This window comes from Eulemur rufifrons, chromosome 1 (assembly GCF_041146395.1).
Source record: "Eulemur rufifrons isolate Redbay chromosome 1, OSU_ERuf_1, whole genome shotgun sequence".
In the NCBI taxonomy this organism is placed as follows: domain Eukaryota; kingdom Metazoa; phylum Chordata; class Mammalia; order Primates; family Lemuridae; genus Eulemur; species Eulemur rufifrons.
Genome location: NC_090983.1, coordinates 70830388 through 70853362, shown reverse-complemented (window position 1 = coordinate 70853362; position 22975 = coordinate 70830388). Strand labels below are relative to the sequence as shown.

Here is a 22975-nt window from a genome sequence, read left to right as displayed (position 1 = left end):
CATGCTGTCAGAGTCGGAAATAATTCTACTTTCCAAAGCCTATAATCACCCAATTTGAAACTGTTTGCCTATTGGCAACATAAAAATATGTGTGTAGCATGCACAGAGGTGAAAAAGGAAATAATTTGCTACACGAACCCTAAATAGATGCTGTAGTCATTGCACGATCATTTGCATAAATCTGAAAAATGAGGCATCCATATTCTTCTAATGTTTGTAAATTCAAGATACTTCTTTGAAATTTACCCTTTTTCATCTTTGCCTATTTTCTTTCCTTACTTTTTGATTTTCTTAGAAGATCACTTGCAACTCTGTTTCTCCCATACAAAGTATCCTAAACAGGGAAGGGGTAGAGACCAGGATGACAGTGGAAAGAGTGAGGGCTCCTTCTTTCTTATAAGCCATACCCTTATTGTGGAAATGAGTTTTGCTAACCTGATATCATTTGATAAAAGGGTAAGGTAGCCAACACTGAAGGATTAATCTCATTCTTTCCTAAATCATTTCTAGAGGTGTTAGGGCAAGATCAAAGACCCAGGGAGGATCTTGTAGCTCAGAAAAAGATGTTAACTGCATGAAATTAAGCTAAAGGCAGGACAGGTTGCACTCTAGCTGACTTTTGAGGGGCAAGTGGCAGGCTCCTACCTTTCACTTTGAAAATTGTCTTTAAGGCACTTTCATGCAAAGTCAGCAAGTAGAGATGCAAGCACTGATAAGGACCTTGAAGTGAGTGAAGAAAGAGAAGCCAATTAATATTCCTTATGCCTGCATCAAAATATATGCATGTTAAGAAAATTGTAACTCTGGCTATACTTGGCTATGTCCTACTTTAAACATTTTTTTAAATCAATGCATCATTTGCCTCTTGTCCAGTTATTTGTGGCTCAACTTTCTACATGAGATGCAGGTGCCAGTGTTTGACAGAATGGTAGGTACTGAGTGTATTGTGGATGGTTTGTATCCTTAGGGACAGTGTCTGGAAAATTAACCAGAAGGAACTACAATGGCTGTTTTTCTCAACTTCCAAATGTGTTCTTATGAGCCACTGAGGTAGAATATGAGAAACTAAGACTGCCCTGAAAAATCCTGGACCCCTTTGGTTATTTTTTGTATTGAAAAGACACCCACCACCATGGTTCAATTTAAAGTATTCAGCAGAGCCCATAGGCCGGACCAATGGAAAAGCTTAAAAGATGCAAAGGGGCTTGAATATAAAGAGCAGCTAGCCGTCAGATTTTGATAGTTCCAGCTTTTCTTATGTCTCCTGCCAGTTATAAAAAAAGAAAAAAATTTCTTTTGACTATTTCTAAGCTTCCAGTTATCATCATTTAAAAATGATCAATGTCCTAAGTGTCCTAAGACCTGGCAGCATAGAGAATCATTAAAATAAATCAAATAAAAATAAGTATCTAGAAACAGATGCTGTGAGATTGTGTATATGGCTGTTTTGAAATGAAACTTTAGCCTCAACCAGAAGCCAGTCCTGTTAGTTTTATATAGATCGCATAACAAAGCCACTTTGTGAGACCTACCAGGTACTGTTTTCTTTGCCAATGTTGCCACTCTAGGTCTCTTGTAAATTAAATTTTGTATGCTTATACACAGCTATGTTAATCGCATACCTTTTGTGGTTGCCTGTCTGAGGCATACTGGGGAAAAATAAAAGGCAAGCTTTCTACTTTTCCCACCATGCTGCCTCTTGGTACTATGTGTAGACCTGAGTTTACATCATGGAGATGACAGGACTATAAGAAAGAATGACCTTGACAATAAAAACAAAGAAAAAATTCCAAGCTGGGTGTGATGGCTCACATCTGTAATCCTAGCAACTTGGGAGGTTGAGGCAAGGGAGGATCACTTGAGCCTAGGAGTTTGAGACCAACATGGACAACATAGTAGTGAGACCCCATTTATTAAAAAAAAAAAAAAAAGGCGAGAGAAGCATTAGCTGTGGGTGGTGATGTGCACCTGTAGCCTCAGCTACTTGTGGGGGTGGGTGGTGGCCAAGGTGGGAGGATCTCTTGAGCCCAGGGGTTTGAGGCTGCAGTGAGCAATGATCACACCATTGTGCTCCAGCCTGGGTGATAGATTGAAACCCTTTCTCTAAAAATATAAAGAAAAAAAAAAAAAAAGAAAAGAAAATACTCCAAATAACAAAATTTAAAAACCAGGCATCCCAAGTCCATGGGATTTTTTTCTTCCTTTAAGACAAAGATCCCAGGCCAGGCGTGGTGGCTCACGCCTGTAATTCTAACACTCTGGGAGGCCAAGACAGGAGAATTGCTTGAGGCCAACAGTTTGAGGTTGTAGTGAGCTATGATGGCACCACTGCACTCTAGCTGGAGCAACAGAGTGAAACTGTCTGAAAAAAAAATCCCAAAGGCTTGCTCATTTTTAAGGGACACATGGTAGGATTGTGCTACTATTGTTTGAACGGCTAGCGAAACTGGCTTCCATAGTTGCTGTCGTATCCATAGCCGGTCAACCTTTTTGGCTTGGTGTTCATGGAGGAAAGCAACCATTATGGAATGCGTTTGACAGATGTACCTCAGGTGTCATTTCGGTGATAGTAGCTGACTTTTTGACTTATTTCTTGGAGTTTCAAACTTAGGGAAGGTTTAATCAGGTACCACATGTTCTTTGAAGATGAGTACACTGGAGGAAATCCATGAAACGGGGTAAAGATATTTGTCTTCAGTACCTAAAGATTCTGTTTGACTACTCTGTTGGAGTTATTGTGAAGAACAAATAAAAATGTGTAAACTTTCTCAGTTGAACTGTTGAGTACTATTCAAGTGGTATTATTTAAAAGTGAATTTTTAAAAAAAAAAACCTGATACTTGTCATGTATTGACCTTGATGATGGTGCCTGTAGCTTTTGAAAAGGTTTTAACATTCATGGAAAAAATTAAGTAAATCATTATCCCTATTGAATTTCTAGAAGCCCATAAACACTGGTCTCCCATTGGCTGGTTGAGTGATTTCTGTAGCTTAGTGTGCCAAGGAGGACTTGAGTGTGGATTTGGAATCCTGCCTGGATTTCAGTGGTTACGCTGTCATGTCCCCACTCTGCCTCATTCCCGTGTGGTCTTGCCTCCTCCAACAAGCAGGCTGTGGATCAGTTGGGGTGAAAACAGTACGTTTAGCATTTTTCATTTCTTTTTAGAAAGTTTCTTATAGATTATCTTAAGTCTCCTAAGCAGTACAATGCAAAGATAGCAACGTACAGTATTTAGTCCTTATTCTTGCATATTGAAATGTTACACTTTTCTTAGTTACCATATCTGAAAAGCTTCTACCTTGTGTGAAATATATAGGCCTCCCTCTGTATTTCCTTTCAGGCAATGAACGTGTCTAGTGGAAAAACAAAACTTTCCACCGTGTCCTTTCTGTGGCAGGTCATGTTATCAACCTCTCCAATGATCATTATTATTTTTTTCAACAGATGGGTCAGAGAGTTTTTGAATGACGAAAACAGGGGTCTTGATGTTCTAGTGGAGTATCTGTCATTTGCACAGTTTGCAGTAACGTAAGTAAAATTTGACTTGCCTTGCATTTGAATTTAATGTGGTCACAGAAGATGGAACTCAGTGGTAAAATTATACGCTCCTCTGAGGGGAGCAACCAGAAGCAGATGTGGTAGGGTTTAAGGAGGTTTGTTTCTGTTTGGGTAACTAAAACAAATCACATAATTGGTATTAGAAATACCTTTAAGGCAGAAACGAAACAGGTGAGTAAAAATCACCCTTAGAGAAGCTCTTACTTTCAGGAGAATTACTTTCTTTAGGGCTTAGGTTACATATATCTACAAGCTAGAATACTCTAACAGCTATTGGAAGAGGTAAATGATATATTTTTGGGTGATACAGAAGAGTGACTCCCTTTTTATTTTAAAAATGGTGTCTATATGTATTTTGTATATGCTAGTAAATGATCGCAGAAATAGCTACCAAACAGTGGCATTGGAGGAAGAGGTAAGCAAGAGACTGTTCCTTTTTACTTTGTATGTATTTGTAGTGTTTTGTTTTCCTGCCCACAAGCTGAAGGGGGGAAAAAATGAATGGGGCAGAGCAGGAAAAAAATAAACTTATTAACATTGTGTTTTGTTTTTGTTTTTGTTTTGTTTTTGTTTCTTAACCTTGTTTTTTTATTTCATAAAATTTTGTCTCATTTTCTTGGCTCCTGGAATGTTTTACAACAGGACTGGAAAGAGTACATTTGAATGGGACGTTCTCTTCTCCACATTTTCTCCTTTAATCAAAAAACATTCTCGTATCCACAAATACACTTTCATACACACAGATTGAGGCAATAATAGTGTATTTTTAATTTGGAAGATGTTTCGGCCTACGCGGTATTTTTCCTCTCCCACTCTTGTTTTAAAAGCAGTAACTTGTTTTTTTATATTGCTTCGCTCCAAAAGAGTTCTAAGACGCAACTGGATGCTATCTCGTAATCCCCATTCCTTCCCTGGGAATTTGTGAGGCAAAAGCTATAATCACCCCTGCCTTACAGATGCAAGAACTAAACTATTAATGAAACGGCTTGGATATATTTCTGTTTTAATACCTCTCATATAGTAGATGGAATAGACTAAGAAAAACTGACAGTCAAGTTCTTATTTTCTTGAGAAATTGTCCTCTGAAATATAATTCTAGTTTTTATAGCATGCTCTTCTAATGGATGTTTCTTATCTATCTCCATTATATCAAAAACTACTAATCTCCCTTATACTTCATATTATATGACAAGGCAGAATAATATTACCCTATTGCATACTTTAAAATCGAGAGTGATGTTTACAGAATTAAGGGAGGATTTAGAAATTTCAGGAATAACAGGTAAGAATAGCATGCTTTATATTGTGTTTGCTCTAATGATTCCTTTACTTACATGACAACAGAGCTTGTAAACCGACTTTTCCCAAATGTACCCGCACATAGGACCAATGGGGAAAGATTGTGCTGCTCTGAGGGATTCTTATGCTCTGTAGAGTAAGACAGGAGCCCACAAAAGATCAGAACTCAGAGCTCTGATTTCCTAATCTTGTACCTTTGTGGGACTTTTTGTTGTTATTTATTTATTTTTATTTTTTGATGTTAGCTTTACTGTCTTTGCTTGTTGGTTTTGGTTTTGCTTTGCTTTAATTAGATAATAAATTACGTATAGATATATAATTTTATCTTGTTTCTGAAAACTAATGGGCTGAAATTTTTTTTTTTTTTTTTTTTACTATTCCTTGGCATGTGACAATTTCCTAGCCCATGGACATGCAGGGATGGAGTCTGAGACAACAGGCTCATACCCAAGCCCTAAAATAGAAGCATTCACTTCTGTGTGTGTTGCCTTTTCCTGTTGTGTTGAGGGTGTGGGATGGGCTGAGAGGAGCACGTGTGTGCTGACCGCTGCGTGGCATGGGGGCTGCAGAGGCCGGCTGCGCGTTAATGCTGGGAGTGGTTTGGGGACGCGCACTCGCCCTGCATGCTCCAACTTCATTACAGCTTTCTCCAGTTCAGCTTTTATGAGATTACCCCATTCCACCTCTTTTCTGTTCAGCATTGCTTCTTGCATCCCGGGGCGTGACAAAATTGTCTGTGATCAGACCCCTATGCTGATTTTGTATGTCTAATTAGTTTTCAATAGGTGGAGAACATCACCAAATTTCATAGGAACATTCTACTCAAGTATTTTGACAGTCATACTTTTGTAAAGTCATCAAAAGTCATACTTTTGTTTCCAATATATATTGTTGTTTTTTTCTTCTGCAATATCCTGTAAAATCTTCCAGAGGATATTAAGTATAGCTGCCTTCTGTTCAACTGTCTGTCTGGTCAGGTGCTGCTTGGCAGAACTGTGGGCGGAGACAATACAATGTTTTTGTGAGAAAGCAGAGTTACTGACTTTGTGAGGGGGAAAAAGAATGCACGGAACACACAAGCCTGTCTGTTTAAAAACTTTGTTCCTAAACTATATAAGAATAAGCAACTTAACTTGCCGTTTATTCTAACGTGGTGAACATGAGTAATAACCTCAAAAAATGTAAGAGAAACAACAGTCTTAAAGAGCACCACATTGGGAAGAGATTCCAAAATCAAAGCAAATCCATAACTTTGCTAGTAATGTGTCACATATGGTTGGAAAAGTGCACTTGCCAACACACTGGGAGAAAATGCTCGGTGAAAATTGAGGGGTAGGAATAAATTAGTATGAGCCTAACATATTGACTTGTTAAAGCAAAACGAAGACAGCTGTAAGATCTTCCCCCCTTCCATGATAGCAATGTTAGCAATGAGTGAGTTAGCAAGCCTTATATAGAATAAAGTGAAATACGAGTAATACATCACTATTTAATTTTTGCTGTTCATTGTTCCATTATTCTTTTGCCAGGCCCAGTATTTGTCATTTTGTATTTTTGAAGCTAACACTGAGTCCATAGAAATTCTTTCATATTTCCTTTTTAGGTTTGTTTGTCGGCAAGGAGTTCCTCTACTAAGGTACAGATATATTATAGGAATAGCAAGTTGTGCACATCTGTGTGTGTGTGTGTGTGTGTGTGTGTGTGAATGTGAATTTTTAAGTCTGAAGTGACATTTCTCTTTTGTTTTAGTTTTGACTTTGAAAGTATGGAAGGTGCTGTGGAGACTTTGGTGGACAGATCAAAGCCCTGGAGTAGGTCTATCGAGGACCTGCACAGAGGGAGCAACCTGCCCTCACCTGTGGGCAACAGTGCCCCCCGCTCTGGAAGACATTCTGGCCTGCGGTAAGTTCCTTTAGGCAGGAGGCAACTTTGGTAGAATGCACTGGGACGGAGGGTCCTCACGTCTTTTGGTGATCCTGGGCGGGGTCTCAACATGTCTTGCCTCATTTCCAGTGACTCTAAATGAGAGTTTCTTGAGGAATTCCTGGGATCTTCCCTTGGGCAGTCTTGTGTAGCTTCAAGTAGCTTTCTGGAAACACCATACTTGGATTCAGCACAGAAAGTTAAGAGAATTCTGTTGCCAAATGATATAACAGGGTAGTCTCGTTGGCAGATAAGTTTTTGAAACTAGGGGAATGTTGACATCTCGATGTAGATGCTGCTTCTGGGGTAGGGGCAGCACGTTGAGATCTGAGCATTGAGAGAGCCCTGCCTTGTGCTCCATTCCCCTCCCCTAGCGGTAGCTCAGGTGTGTGTTCTCTGGGGTGTTTTCTTAGTCATAGGCGCAGAATGCTGTAGTGATCATCTTTACTAATGAGATGCCTTCAATCAGTGATCCTTTGCTTAGCGGTGCTTCAGTTGCCAACCTTACGTTTCCTCCTAAGGATTCCCTCTCTCCTCTCTCCTGGCTGAAATACTGCTATGCTAAGTGAGGACTGGTGCTGACCCCTATTCCAGTAATGGGTGTGATATTGCTGAGGCTGTTCATTCACTCAAACCTAAAATCATTCAGTCATTGAAAAATATATATATATTTTTAAGAGCACAAATCCACTTTTATTTATTTACTTTTCATTAGTTTAAATCCTTGAAGGGTACAGCATCACACGAATTTTGTGTCCAATGGCCTTAACAGGAAGGTTGCTTTGGAATTTGGCCCGAACCATGCCACTGTTTCCGTGGGCCTGAGTTACCTTTCCCCAGATTACTCTGGTTTTGTTTGGTTTGCCACCAGGAGTCCCTGTGTTGTTCTTTGCTTTGTAGACACAAGCACATCTCTTGCCCAAATAGAATTCAGTTTCATCTCGGGCATAAACACCTTCAGTTTTAAGAAGAGCTGTGTGCTCTCTTTAGTTCCAGAGACCCTGCTTATAGCCAGCAAAAATGGCCTTGGACCACAGCCTTCCAGACATGTTTGCCGTTTAAAGTCCTGTTCCCAGCAGACCTAATGGAACCACTGCTTCATGGGTAACTGCAGATGCACAAAGTACACCCATTTCACTACTATTTTTTTTTTTTTTTTTTTTTTTTTTGAGACAGAGTCTCACTTTGTTGCCCAGGCTAGAGTGAGTGCCGTGGCGTCAGTTTAGCTCACAGCAACCTCAGACTCCTCGGCTTAAGCGATCCTACTGCCTCAGCCTCCCGAGTAGCTGGGACTACAGGCATGCACCACTATGCCCGGCTAATTTTTTTCTATATAGATTTTTAGGTGTCCATATAATGTCTTTCTATTTTTAGTAGAGACGGGGTCTCGCTCAGGCTGGTCTCGAACTCCTGACCTTGAGCAATCCACCCGCCTCGGCCTCCCAGAGTGCTAGGATTACAGGCGTGAGCCACCGCGCCCGGCCTTCACTACTATTGAAAAATATTTCTGAGCTTCTATAATTTGCCAGGCACTGCACTTAGAATTAATTGTACTTTGTTGCATAAATCAAAATCTATGCCTGTCAAGATAGAGATACCATCTAAAGCAAATTTACAAAGGTTTCTATGGTCCATGAGTTTAATACAAAATATTATTAATAAGGTCCACATTGCCAAATGTTTCTTACTCTTTGTAGCTTGAAAAATTTGTCTCACTTATTTCAGGCTTGATCTGGCCAGGGGACATTATTTCTCTAAGTGTTTAGGATCATCATGGGGATTAGGTTATTGTACTACAGTCCATGTGTCAGATTGCAGTCAGTGAATACGTGGCTTTCAGACCTTTTGTATTTGGTTGCCTTTTAATTGTCTTGGGTTTTGATCATGGAAGGTTAAACAATTCTCGATAATAAAGTTCAGTTTTGCTGAAGGTTTTGATGTTTGAATATGATACCTCCAATAAACCATTCAGATTTTCCTGGTTTAGAAATGCCAAAAATGTTAATGGGTTTAGAATAAATTGATTCAATAAAAATATGGAGCATTGTTTCAATTCACCTCATGGTATTTGCAATACACAAAGGGTTGTATAACCTGCTGATGTGCATGTACTTCACATGTGGGCAGAGGATCATATGGGCCAGTTTGGAAGTTAAAGACCAATTGTACCTGAAGAATTCCCTGATCACCTTGGTACTGGAATGGAAATTCTTACCACTAGGTTAGGTATAATTATATGTAAGGGACTTAATTTCCAAAGTACATTTTAATTTGGTTTTCCATCATTAGATACTTAGTGTCATATATTGGCCAGCTACCACTTTAACAAGGATTCATTTTTCTGATTAGTAATTCATTATGCCTTTTTTTTTTTCTTTAAATATTGAAGACTGTTTCTTGAGAGCACATTGTTTCCAGTAGAGTGGAAGAATCAGGAAAATAGGGGAAACTTTCCAGGTCCAAGGAGGGACGTAGTCCTGGGTGCTGGAAGGCAGGGGGGACAGAGGCATGAAAGGGCAGCCCGTGATCTGCTTCACAGTTGGCTCAAAGTGGATCCTGCTAGAATTAATTTCAAATTGGAAAGACAGACCCCAAATCTGGAGATAGATATAATGGAAATGCTGTCTGGAAATACACAGGAACTATATGACATTTCTGGTTGGCAGGTGTGCTTGAAGATGACCAGCTAAGAAACCAACATCACATTCTCCTGTTTTGTGTTCAAACAATTTCAAGCTGAGGAACGGAACGTTTGAATTTCCTTTGACTCTGCTTTATGGTTTCTAGTAACTGAAGAAAGCCAACATGACAGTAACTTTCGTGCCACTTATTGATGTGAAGCTTAGATTTTTGTTTTTAACCAGTGTATATCAATGATGTTCCAGCTCTTGTGGTTCATGGATTTGTGCCTGGATTCTAATTCTGTATTTGGTCATTGGAAAGCATCTGTGACTTGTAAAAACAGCAATCAGAAGTACAGGCATATGGTAATGTTGCTTGTCATATACCCAAAGATTGTTTACATGTGTTTTTCCTCCTCCTCCTCCTGCTCTGCTCCTCTCCTCTCCTCTCCTCTCCTCTCCTCTCCTCTCCTCTCCCCTCCCCTCCCCTCCCCTCCCCTCCTCTCTTCTCTTTCTCTGTTCCCTGCACTACCTTCACTTTTTGGCTTTCTTTTTGTCATCCGTTTTCATTCTGCCACCTCATTTCTGATCGTCTTCTCCTCTACTTTGTTCTTTCTCATCCTGCTGTCTCCTCTTCCTCCGGTTCCACTCATCTCTCATGCCACTACCAGATTGGTTTCTCTGCCTGAGTATCTTCAGTTCAAATGCCACCAGAGCTGCTTCTCCCCCTGTTGCCTCTGGAGCAGCTTCAGTTTACACACTGATGATGAGGCTTCAAACCGGAAAATCTCGTAAGTCACGGGTGCAGATGACACCCAAGAGAGCTCACAGGGCATGGTGGCAGGGCATCACGACTGCTCTCCATGTTATAATATGATAACCTCATGGCTCAGTGCCAGCACACTGCACTGGAATAAAACCCACTGCCTTTTAAACTTCGATACATTCTGTTATCATATTATGCTTCCTCATTTTAAGAATTTGAACCTTTAAGGTATATTGCATTCTTACTAATATTACAGGTGTTTTTTTGGAAAGAGAAAAAGGATATTAGTTCATGCTGTATAAAGAAGACTTATTCTAGTAGCTTTGTTTAATTAGTATATGTCTTCTATGTCCAAATGCAGATTTTAGTTCCCTCTTCCTAATCTCCAGATAATAACATAGATACAGCAATCTTATCAGGTATCACTTGGCAAAAAGGATTGGTTATGCTTGGAAGAAGAAATGAGATTTCAGAAAATTTAAAACACTGTATAGATGGGGCTTGATTAAAGAAAAAAGGAAAAACACTCTGTTCTAAAATACAAAGTTTTTGAACAAAATTCTGATGTTGACACACTCTCCTTGTGTTCAAACTTTATTTTTTTACTATTTAAAACGATTATTAAGCATTTTATAACATGACACACACCATGAATTCTATCAGCTATTGGATTCTTTATTGCCATACATTTGTCAGCTTGGCCAGAGAGAAAATTGTTGATACTGCTACAGTAGAAATCTAGTTTGTACCATTTCCTAAACTTAGAACCTGGTGTGCCTTCAGTTAAGATAGGTTTCTGTCAGTGTGGCCACAGATCTAGCCAAATTTAATGGTGCAGTATAGGCACGTGTGTGCACATTGGATCTATGAAGACAAAGGCTGCATTATTTCAGGTGTAAGAGAAAGTAATTTTTAAATTTTAAGAAGGTCAAGATTTAGGCCAGTAGATTTGAATAAGAAATGACATAGGCAGTAAGTAAATGCTCTGAGTTTTTTTTAAACAAGGGTGGAGTACTAAGGGTGTGGAATAAGGGACAAATTTTAAACTGGGACTTTGGGTGAGGGCCAGAGTTGGTCTTCAGGGTGAGGAAAGGCTGCTTCGGGTGGAGGTGAAGGGAACGAGCGTGCGATGAACACAACCTTGTATCAAAGATCAGGCGTGTTTGGGAAAGAGAGAAGGACCTGTCCTTTCAGGGACAGAGGCTTTGTGGTGGAGGTGGAGAGCTGTCTGATGAAGAGACAGGGGCATGGCCATACAGAGTTTGAACGACCGTGGAGGTCATCGTAGCTGACCTTTCCACCGTGGGGAAGAAACCAAGATCCACACTGCCTTCAGTAGATCAACTGCTATTGATATTTCTTCCTCAACTCCTCAGAACAGGACATGCACTGTTTTTCCTAAGATTACTATTTTAGTGGAATGGCATTTCATGAATTGTCCTCATCTGAATATTTACCACCTATATATGCCTAGTGGATTTATGGGAAGAGACGAAGAGTTCAAATTTAGGTCCTTGTTTATACATTTTAATTCAGTCATGATTGCATTCCTGCCAATGTTTTTCATGGAAGTAGTTTTTAGAAGTATTTTAAATTTATTTTTTATTTTTAATTATTTGTTTATTTTTTTATTTCAAGAGATGGGGTCTTGCTTCGTTGACCAGGCTGGAGTGCAGTGGTGTAATCATAACTCACTGCAGCCTCAAACTCCTGGGCTCAAGGAGTCCTCTCACCTCAGCCTCCCTGGCATCTGGGATTACAGGCATGAACCACTGTGCCTGGCTTGAAAGTATAGCTACTATAATTATCCCTTGGAGGAAACTGAGGCCTATAGTGGTTAAACAACTTGCCTGAGATCAAACAGTACGTAAGGGAGGCAAGATTTGAAATAAGTTGTCCTTATATAGGATTGAAGAAAACATGAAGAGGACTCAGCAAATTCCTATAGCTGTGGTGTAGTACCTTCATGGGCAAGATTGATTATGTACTTAGTATGTGAAGGGTGCCTTGCCAAGTGCTGAGGATACAGAAGGACATAGTAAATAATGTATTTGTATATGATTTATGACTGACAAGGGCTTTATTAGTGTGTATATGTTTGTGTGTGCTCATGCATGTGTATGCTAGCATACGTGGTAAATGGCATGTGATATAACCAAAACTAATGGCATGGAAATTTAGAGGCTGCAGTGAACCACAGAACCAAGGGGGAGATTTGTGAGAGTTGGTGTAGATGTGAAACAATAATGAGTGAGATTTGGAGGAATGGCTGGGCAAAGGGAGAAGTCAGGAGAGAGTGGTCTGAGAAGTGGTTAGGTGGTAAGATTGCATGGTTCTTGTGGGAAACAATGAACAGATGAGTCTGGCTGGAAGTACTTTAGAGCCAGTTATGTACTATTTTGAAGACCAGGTTATGAAGTTGTCATTGTAGCTCATTGGCAATGATTTATTGAAGGTTTATGAAAAGAAGGGGTAATTTGGGATAAAGATAGAAATATTTCTATTTAAAGGTCACAGGAGTGAGATGGTTTCCTTGGACGCTTCACACAGGGACATACCTGATTAATTAGCCACCCAATAGCAAATGTCTTTGACAAGGGGAATGTAATGAAAAGTCAGAAAATTCAAATAATGGCTCTCCATTTATATTTCGAGTCAGCAGCCTGTTCTTTCACTTACTCTGTTCAAAAAGCATGTAGAGACCTTTCGATTGTAGGCTCTGTTGTCTGGTCCTCTAATGGGAAATAGAGACAAACAGAAAATTTGAATACCTGATTTAAAAGTTCATTAGGAATTTTATTTACTTGTCTTTCTCTTTCTCTCCCTTCCTGTACCTCTACTTTGAACTCTCTGGATTCAATTGTTTCAGTTCTGTTTCTTTTGGCTGTAGAGACAGAAAAATGCTTGGCTCCTTTTTTTAAGCATCATGTATTTTATGAAGTTTAATTGATAGAAAAAAATATGCCCAAGTGATGTCATGTCTGAAGGGTAAGAGAGAGGAAACCTAAAACCCCAAATCTTGGTTAAAGTTCTATTAGCCCAGACCTTGGAACCATAAAAGACTGGTACAATTCTGCCAAGTTATGTGACATACTCCATTGGCATCGCGTTCCAGTTGGGCTGAGCCCTTACATCAGCTTCCAAGGGAGTTCTAATTACTTTATAGGTATATATCATTCTTTATTTATAGGTAGATAATAGTTTGATATCTGAACAGTGTGATAGACTATTTGAAAATACTTCTTGTAAGAGAAAACATATACCTTTTTCTTGTTGACATTAGGACCTAGATATTATGCATCTCACAAATGTTGGCATGGAAGCGCCATAGAAGGCTTTTGAAAAACCTTTTTCCAGACTCTGGGAAAGCCTGGTTAGGTCAGTTCAGGAGACATTCATTCAAGGTTCTGCAGTGTGATGCAGTCTGTGGATAATAGCTCAGAAGGAGAGACAGACGTATACACAACCCACATACTAGAATATGTCTAAGTGTCTAGAAATATCCATGTTATTAAGACTTATATGGGTGATCATATTTTCCTCAAGGCATCACTGAAATAGGCCTTTTGCTCATGAGTAGCAGTTTCCTGTACTCCCAGAATTATCATAGATACGCTACCGAGCCCTGACTGTTTTTATCACCTGTTGTTGTTTTTTTTAGATGTACTGTTTTCTATTCCTAAACATGAGGGACTAGCTCAGAATTCCAGTAGCCTTCCTCATCATCATCATCATCTTCTTTTTTTTTGACTCCCTTACAATGGGTAGTAGTTGAAGGGCAGCAAACCATGACTCTAACCAGAACTTTAATGAACATTATATATAACTCAGGCAATGACCATGTACCTGGCCAGAGAAATTACTGTGTATCTGTCATTCCTCAGATCCAAGAGAGCTGCTTCCCTGGGTTTTCTTTGCTGGCCTTGCCTTCTTTTTGCCCTCTTGAATTAAAAATTCAGATTTTGGTTTCCTGGTTGGAGCTCACTAATCTGTTATTCTGAAAGGCTTTCAAAACAGAAATACCTTGTTTCCCTGTAGCACCTGCAGCTGCTGCTGCGCAGGTCGAGGTGCTCACCGCGTGCTGCTCAGCACATTCATTGTCAAGCACGAAGCAGGTGGCGCAGTGGGCAGTTTTACCATGGTACTAAACAGGAAATGTTCTGTATAGTTTCTTAAAGGAAATTTGCAAACATTGCTTAGTTTTCTTATGCCTGCCACTCATACTAGTGCTGACTTGTAACTTCTTCATTTATTATTTATTTCATGTACACAGAACTCCTGGTACATGCTGAGACATTCGTAAAAATAAGACCAGTGGTTAGAATGATTTTTGTTTGGTTTTGATCTTAAGTGAATTTTGTAACCTGTTTTCCATATTCACAGCTTTATGAATTCTAATTGTCAGCTCTCATCTTTGAATGTTAGGGTAACATTTAGAGTTTTAGTTCAGTGCTTGAGAAAATGGCAGGCAATGCTCAAAGCTGATGTAAAAGAGGGCCTGCGAAATTTAGTGCTATTAGCTTCCCTACAAAAACAGCTCTCAGTATCCCTTTCCTATTATTTTTCCTACAAATGGCAGTAGCTCCAAAAATTAGACTCAGGGCTGTTTTCTGCCTCCTAGAGGCCCCTCTTTTGTGTCCAGGCATCTGGAGCCCCAAAGCTCTGCCTGCTAGCTCGGGAGAAAAAAGGCTCTCAGTATGGCATGCAGATAATCGGCCCCAGTCGTCTAGGGTTTGAGTCGCAATCTCTCCATAATATTCCACGCCCTGTTTTCCCCTGGAAATCTGAGGAAGTTCTCACCCATCTTCCCATCTCAGGGAACCTGTCCTGAGTCACCAGAGGGACCCAGCTGTTCCAGCACCTCCATTAGAACTACACCCATCAGCTTGAAAGCGTTGTTACACTTCAGAATGAATAGGTTGGGGAGAAAATGATCTCTCAATGTCTGTTATGGGATCCCAGTGAAAATGGTTGAATAAGGACCTCTGAATATGCTCTCCTCCATAAAAGTGATAAGAAAACTGGCAAAAAAAAAATTACTAGAATAAACTTTTTCAGAAATCTAGAAATTAACTAAGTCTTCCAGCAATACGGGAAGCCATCCACTCAGAAAAAATGACTGAATCTCAGAACAGCAAGGTTTGTGGCATTTTAACTTGTCCCTGTTCCCATCCCTCCATCTTCAGTTACACAGTAGCCTTGAAAACCAGCAGCCTGGCAGCTGCTGCAGGGGGGGGATGGAGTTGGAGTGTCTTCAAAGTTCCTCTCCTCCCCCCCACTCCTCTTCCTCCTCCCATCCCCCTAGTCCCTTTCCTGCTCTGTCCCTGTCCCCCCCTACCCCCATCCTCCATTAAGCTATGATGTACAGTGAGATTTGAGAACTACTGGTAATGAAAAAGAGGACCCAGGGGAGTGCCTTGTTGCTGAAGCTGATTTCAGAACTCTGTTAAGGGAACATGCACCATTAGCTGTTGACGGACAGGGTCTGGGGCCATGCAAGACATATTGCATGGGACAGGACTAAAGAAAGATCATTTGCCTCAATTATCCGTGGGAGACCATGGAGAAACTGATGCTGCCTCTCACTGGGGCTTTAGAGGGACACTCTCCAATTGGCTCTGCTCAAATAGTCTCTGTTTTATGTGAAGTTTCGTAATAGCTTCAGGAAGAAAATACTATAGTAACCGGTTTCACTTTATGTAATTCTGTAACAGAGCACATCCAAGAGTGTTAGTTTACCACAGAGGCACTCATACCTCCTGCTGAGTCCCCAGCTTAATCCCTGTAAAGCTCAGGTCTTTGTGGAAAGTTTATGCAAACAGGTAAACTAGAATGATCGATGTTTGCAAAAGTGAAGTAGTTTAGACTAAAGGGCCATGGCAAAGATGCAGGTTGCCTCATCTACCCTTTGAAAGATAGTTTATTGAATCGATTTACTTGTGTTAACATGATTACTCAGCAGCACTTTGTGCATACATTATTTGGCTGTTATAACTAGTTTCATTTGAGCCGTTTGAATTTTAATTGGTGACGGATTATTGCTGTGATTTTCCAGCCCTACCTAAGCGAATCAGTGTGACTCATACATTGGGAAGAGTTTTGTGGCACTGATCCTTTCTCTGTGGAAACTGCTAATCACTACTTTCAGCCTTACTGCCATTCAGGTGGACATTTGCAACACCAAGGAGTAAGATTTTCAAGGCTGAGTTTTTCTAATGATACCTGGGTTTTTTTGTCTTATGTGTTTTGTGCTTTGGCCTCATCGCAGAAATTTGCAAATTTGCTTTTATAGAGTAGATCAGGACCAGCTCTCCACCTAAAGAGGCCTTGGAGGAGATAACCTGTAGGGTGATTGAGGTGGAAGAGCAGGAAAATCACATTTTCTACTTAGCTCTCAGTCTTAAGGTGGATCCAAACCTAGACCGTCTAAAAGAGTTCTTTTTTTCCTTTTATTGGAAAAGTAATATACATCCATTCTATAAAATTTTAAAATGTAGACAAAACTTGTGAATGAAAGTATCTTGTAATTCCACCATTCAAAAAATCATAAGACAGTGATACTTTAAATCTGCATTGGTTATGTTTTACATTTAATTATGTTGTTGTGTTACTGTTACGGTACTCATCTCACAGTTTGTCCATGCCTTTTCTTTTTAGTTCAGGGGTTAGAGGTCCATTTAAAAACAACTTTTAGTTGCCTAAAGACAGTTACTAAGAGTAGGTCTATCTCAGTCAAATCTGGCTTACAGGGAAATTTCAAGTATGATGCTTTGCAAAAAGCATTCTCCTATGAGAAGATGCAACCACCATTGCTGCACCATATTGTGCTGTGTAAGTGTGTGTATAACGTTAGTGGATTCATTTTACACGTTATAATGCACATCACTTTGCTAAGTGCAGTGGGATGGGTAGGCTGGGGCTGAAGTGTGGATAGAGCACATTTTAATACAGGGGCTATCTACATACTTACCTATTGCTTCCTCAACTCTGATGGTAAGCCCTGGAAGACTGAAATAACATCTTTATCTTTCGTTTTCCCTTGCTCTTAGCATAGTCTAGCATAAACAATAGGTGCTTAATAAAAACCAACTCTGGACCTTAAACGAGATTTGGTTTGAATTCCTATGGCTGGTGGCAAGCACCAGAGGCCATTCTTCTAGATTGCTTGCCTGGTCCAGGTGTCCTTGTGGTAAAGTTGCTAATAAATTGTTAGTCCTAATTCTGTTGCTTTTTAGGGTCAATTTGGGGTATCTATTAAAACCCCCCTCCACAGGGAAGTGTTTTTTAGATAGTGTCAACATCATATAGTAGAGCTGAACTTAAAACCTGTCCCCAAAAAGGTAATAATTTACTCAGATTGTAATTAAAGCAAATAAACCAAAGATTGTCAAATTCCATAAAATGCTCTCTGAAGAAGAGGTTAATGTATATGCAAACCTGTGGCACAGTCCCTAAAATCTATCTTGTAGATTTAATGTGATCCTAAACTGAAATACTTTGTATTTTCAGAGGTAAAGAATTATGACATTTATCAGGGTGCATTTATTTAATAGGAGAAAATTCTTTTAGAATGAGTATTCCAAAATACAGAGCAAAATTTCCTGTTAAGTTAAACATCCTCACTTTCCTGAAAAGTGATGTGTAAGATGAAGATTTAAAAAGAAAACCTTGCTTCCCAAGTGGATTGGTCATCGTGTACTACAGGAGATCCTATTAATATGTGTTGCTGTTCTCAGCAAACTAAGCCTTAATCCCACATAGTGGAGTCATTACATTCAGGGTGGGAAATGACACCTATGTAGGACCAAAGCAGAAAATGCTGTCAGGAAGACACGACGGGAACATTTGACAAGGACCTGGCCAGCACAGGTAGCTGTAGGTAGTAGCTTTTGCACATGATAACCCAACAGATTATTGATGAGTCAAGTTGATGGGAAGCAACTTGTAGGAGGTGACTGCCCTGAATTGCAGTGAGGAGACTTATGGTGGGGCCTGGTCTCATCTCATCTCTTATTTACCACACAGATGTAACTTCTTTGGCCTTTCATTTTCTTATCTGTATTAAAAGAGGGTTGGAGCAAATGATGGATCTCTTTCAGCTGTCAGTGCTATCTGTGATTTTTGTTGTTGCTATTGGCTGTGGTGGTGTTTTTTTTAATGTTATGATTTAAAACACATGAGTTCAAATATTGCCTTTTATTCTTAACTTTTGTATAAACCCAAAGTTGGAGAGAGTAATTTTTAAACCAAATACCATACATTGTGGAAAAAAGTTTAGCTCTATTGTTTTTGAGCATAGAATATCATTAATAAGTTCATCGTTTTTATTTATTGACATTTATATATTGTATATTTTGTAAACTCCTTAAATATTAATAAGTATGCATGTGATATGTCATATTAAACATATTAATGTTGACCCAGAAAAATACATTTGAGATTAACCATCTATTACAATAAATGGAAGCCTTTCGTGTTAATATTTGGTAGGTATAATATTGTTCTAACTCCATTGGTTTCTGCATGCCACAAAATGACAAAAACAGTTTGGTTTTTTAGAGACATTATGATATAGATCAAGTATTGGATCAGTAAATAACAAGAAAGCATGTGGTCGGACATGGTGGCTCACACCTGTTATCCTAGCACTCTGGGAGGCTGAGGTGGGTGGATCGCTCGAGGTCAGGAGTTCGAGACCAGCCTGAGCAAGAGCGAGACCCTGTCTCTACTAAAAATAGAAAGAAATGATCTGGCCAACTAAAAATATATATAGAAAAAAAATTAGCCAGGCATGGTGGCACATGCCTGTAGTCCTAGCTACTCAGGAGGCTGAGGCAGGAGGATCGCTTGGGCCCAGGAGTTTGAGGTTGCTGTGAGTTAGGCTGATGCCACGGCACTCTCTCTAGCCCGGGCAACAGAGCAAGACTCTGTCTCAAAAAAAAAAAAGAAGAAGAAGAAGAAAGCATGTGCTATGTTACTTTATACCTCTTAGGAAACACAACTACAGGTGGAAGATTATTCTGTTTCCTGGAATAATTAAAATGTATTTGGAAGTGATGCAGAAATATGGCACTGTGTAGAATAACCTTTCTTATCTTCCTTAGAGAGTAGTTTGCTCTGATCAGTCTATCTTCTGCAATCATTGCTGCATAGAAATATAATTTAGCAAAGGGCAACTTATTCCGTTGAAATCATTTTTTTCTTTGCTTTTTAAAACTTAATCTTAGATGGCTTTTTTATGCTAGTATAGTCATTGCTTTCAACTTGAAATGAAATGATGGGTGCCGTGGCTCATTCCTGTAATCCCAGCACTTTTGGAGGCCAAGGAGAGAGGATTGCTTGAGGCCAAGAGTTTGAGATCAGCCTGGGCAACATAGTGAGACCCCCATCCCTACAAAGACTTTTAAAAAAATTAGCTGAGTGTAGTGGTGAGTGCCTGTAGTTGCAGCCAATTGGGAGACTGAGGCAGGTGGATCGCTTGAGCACAAGAATTCAAAGTTAACAGTGAGCTATGACTGGGCCACTGCATTCCAGCTTGGGTGACAGAGTGAGACACTCTAATAAACTATCACGTACTTAACAAGTGATTCCATTGAAGAAATACAAGACTGAGGTTAAAATAAGTTAAGAAAGGTAGAGGCAGGGCAGGAACTTCAAATGTAGACTGAGAAGGTCATATGCTTGGGTCAGACTGGCTTTGTGGTGGTTGTTTGAAGTTGCACTAATCTCTGAGACCTCCAAGAAGTGTGCTAACAGTCATGATCACATTGGGGTTATGGCAAAATGACACAGCTTAAAGTTGTATTTCAGACATTGGAATTGGGCTAACATTAAAATCTGAATTTGTTTCCTCAACTTCAGCCTCTTTGTTTTTGCATTCAGAACTGCATGAGGTCAACTTTCATTGCTGAAATTTTATTTCCAACTGCGACTAAAGCAGGAAGTCCTTGAATAAAGCCTCCTCCTTATAATGAGTGTTAGCAAACTAAGTTTTACATATTTAGGTTTATCGAGGCAAGTGACTTATTAAAGTGTTTTTCAAAAATTTGTTTGGCTCACTAGCAAATTGACTTTACTATGAATGTGAAAGAATCATCTGTCTTCTGTTTGATAGTTTCTGAACAGAATCTGAAATTTAAAGGGCTGCTCAGCTGAACAATTTTAGACAAACGTGTCAATTCAGTTTAACTCCTATCTTGCACCTTTGGGACTTCTTGAAAGTTGTTAATGTTAATCATACCTTCCTTTAAATCTTTTAATTATTTCAAGAAAAAGGAAAGCTATGGCTTATTTTGTGGAGCATTTCTGTCATTGACTTCCTCTATAAGAATGTAGCTGACAACTTTTGAAATTTTGACTTTATTTCAGGCTTGGAGTTGCAGAGAAGACTTATCTGTGTTTCTGTTCTGAGGCAATGATTTAAAACTCTCATGGAAGCTCTCAGCGTTGTCATCTTTTCTGCATGCACCATGTTACACTGTCAGTTATTTACTACTTGCAAGCTATGATAAATCTCCAGAAAGAATGAAGGATTAGCCATGTAGGGCCTATAGAATGAATCCTAACATTGAAACATCTTAATTCTTTAAAAATATTAGTATTTTTCCCTCTAAGTTTCAGCTGCCATACCAGGCTTTAGGTGAGGGATCAGGCTGTGGAGGCATTTGCATAGTATTAACATTTCAGGTTCTGATATCACAGGCTGAAACCAAAGTTGCTAAGGTCTGACCTTGCCTACGTTTAAATTCTGAAGTAGGGACTCCCGAGTAATTGCAAGGTGCAACTAAAGTTGGGTCAAATGAATGGAGGTCTAGTATAAGCTAAGTTGCACCCCACAGTCTGTTGCAGATACAGTCTGTCTGCATGCATGTTGCCTCAGATCACTTCTGCAAATCTAGTTTGGCCTACTGATTGGGAACCTGGCATTGTTACTAAAGCTCACGTACAATCTGATTTGTGATATGCATGGGTGGGGTTGAGTTCCATTATCTGTTTGTACATGGCCTGACAAGATGATGGCCAGTACACAGAATTGTGTGAGCCTTGCAGTCTGTGGAAATAGTAATAGCTTTGTGGTGGTGGGATTGGAGGTGGTGGTTTTGACCTACAATCACTATTTAGTTGCATGTAAAGAATAATGTCCATTTTTTTTACGTGCATGTGCCTATGCTAAGAAAGTAATCTATCACTTTATAGAAGTTTTCCTTTTTATTTGTAGATACAATACTTTGCCAAGGAGGAGAACCCTGAAAAATTCAAGATTAGTGAGTAAGAAAGATGACATACACGTCTGTATCATGTGTTTACGTGCCATCATGAATTATCAGGTATGTTGGTGCTTCTGGTTCTTTAAAAAAAAATCTGAATTAGGTTCAGATCTTGTTCTTTAGTTTCTTTGTATTATTTCTGTTTGAAGTAAATAATCAGGATTCAGTGAAATTCTATTGAAAAAGAAAGGCCTGGTTCATTCTAATGCTCAAGATTTAATTCATTGCCCTCATTTTAATTAGTATTTATAATTTATAATGTATTTAACACATTGACTACCACACTAGAAAAATTTTTTTTCCTTGAGGCTGCAGTGTTTTATTACAAAAATAGAATAAAACCATCGAAAACAAAATGATCCTTTCTAATTTAATGAAAAATTTGTTATTTTTTATTGTTTTCTATGCGTGAGTGATGTGCAACTTGGAAAATAGTTCACACGGCTCCCAACATGAAGAGATGTGTGAGTTACATATGCTTTATGAGGCCCTGGGGCTCAAAACTAGCATGAGTTAAATACAACTCACATGGCAGTTAATGTGTTAAAGGAAAGCCATTTTCCTCCTACGGTAATAAACTTGCCTAAATTGCTTTGTGAATGTTTGTGACCGCTAACGACCAAGTAAGCCATTAGTTGTGCGCAATAATGGAGGAGCTTGAGAACACTAGGAAGAAGTAGACTGATACTTGGTAGGTCAGTGGTTCTCAATGTGTTATTTGCTGAACAGGCAAGAAGTTATAATTGTCTGTTGGTATCAGTGGTTCCTCATCTTTATCAGAAGTACCTGGAGGATTGTTAAAGGTACAGGTGATTGTGAATGCAGGGAGACCCACTCTGAGAAACACTGGGAGAAACAGGATAGCCTGTGGGTTGGGTTAATCCTAACAACAAAGGGGAAATTAGAGCCTGGAATATTTAAGGTGAACTGGCAGAGTCATAAGTATAGTTAGATAAGTAACCCAGGGGTATAGGAGTTCTGTTTAGAAAAATAAAATTCAGATATAAAAATAGAATTTGATTTCTGTTGCTATGGATGCTCCAGGTGGTTCCAAATAGAAATGGAAAATAAATACATAGGTAGAGGGTTGTTCTTAGAGTTCAAACCCAACATAGTGTGCTGAATTGAATTTAAGAAGAAAAACATACATTTATTCTTTCCCTCAGTCAGCTAATATTTTTTGAGCTTTGCCAGAAAGATCTTGTTCTAGGTGCTGAAAATACAGCATTGACTAAATAAGTGTCCCAGGGAACTTACTTTCCGGAAAGGGGAGACAGATGACAAATAAATCGGTAAAATATATAGTATTCTAGATGATGATGACTCAAAGAAAGCAGACACATGGTACATTTTACAGGTCCAGTGCTTTTAAACCTCTTAAGTCATGTAAACCTCATGATAGCCCCGTGAGGTCAGTAATACTACTCCCTGCATTTTACTGATGAGGAAACAGAGACACAGAGAAGTTCAGTAATTTGCCTAAAGTCACATAGCTATTAAGTGGTGGAGTTGAGATTTGAACCCAGGAAACCATTACTAG

The 22975-nt window shown here is 39.3% G+C and overlaps 1 protein-coding gene and 1 pseudogene across 1 annotated transcript in view; one reads left to right on the top strand and one right to left on the bottom strand.

Moving 5' to 3' along the window:
- Positions 1-22975, top strand: part of FMNL2 (formin like 2) — a 296967-nt gene that overhangs the window by 206347 nt on the left and 67645 nt on the right. Inside the window, exons 5-7 of the mRNA XM_069472569.1 lie at positions 3446-3529; positions 6608-6760; positions 21387-21495. Of these exons, the coding sequence (XP_069328670.1) occupies positions 3446-3529; positions 6608-6760; positions 21387-21495 (346 nt within the window). The remainder of the gene's footprint in view (positions 1-3445; positions 3530-6607; positions 6761-21386; positions 21496-22975) is intronic.
- On the bottom strand, positions 7468-7830 carry LOC138386268 (large ribosomal subunit protein eL33 pseudogene; annotated as a pseudogene).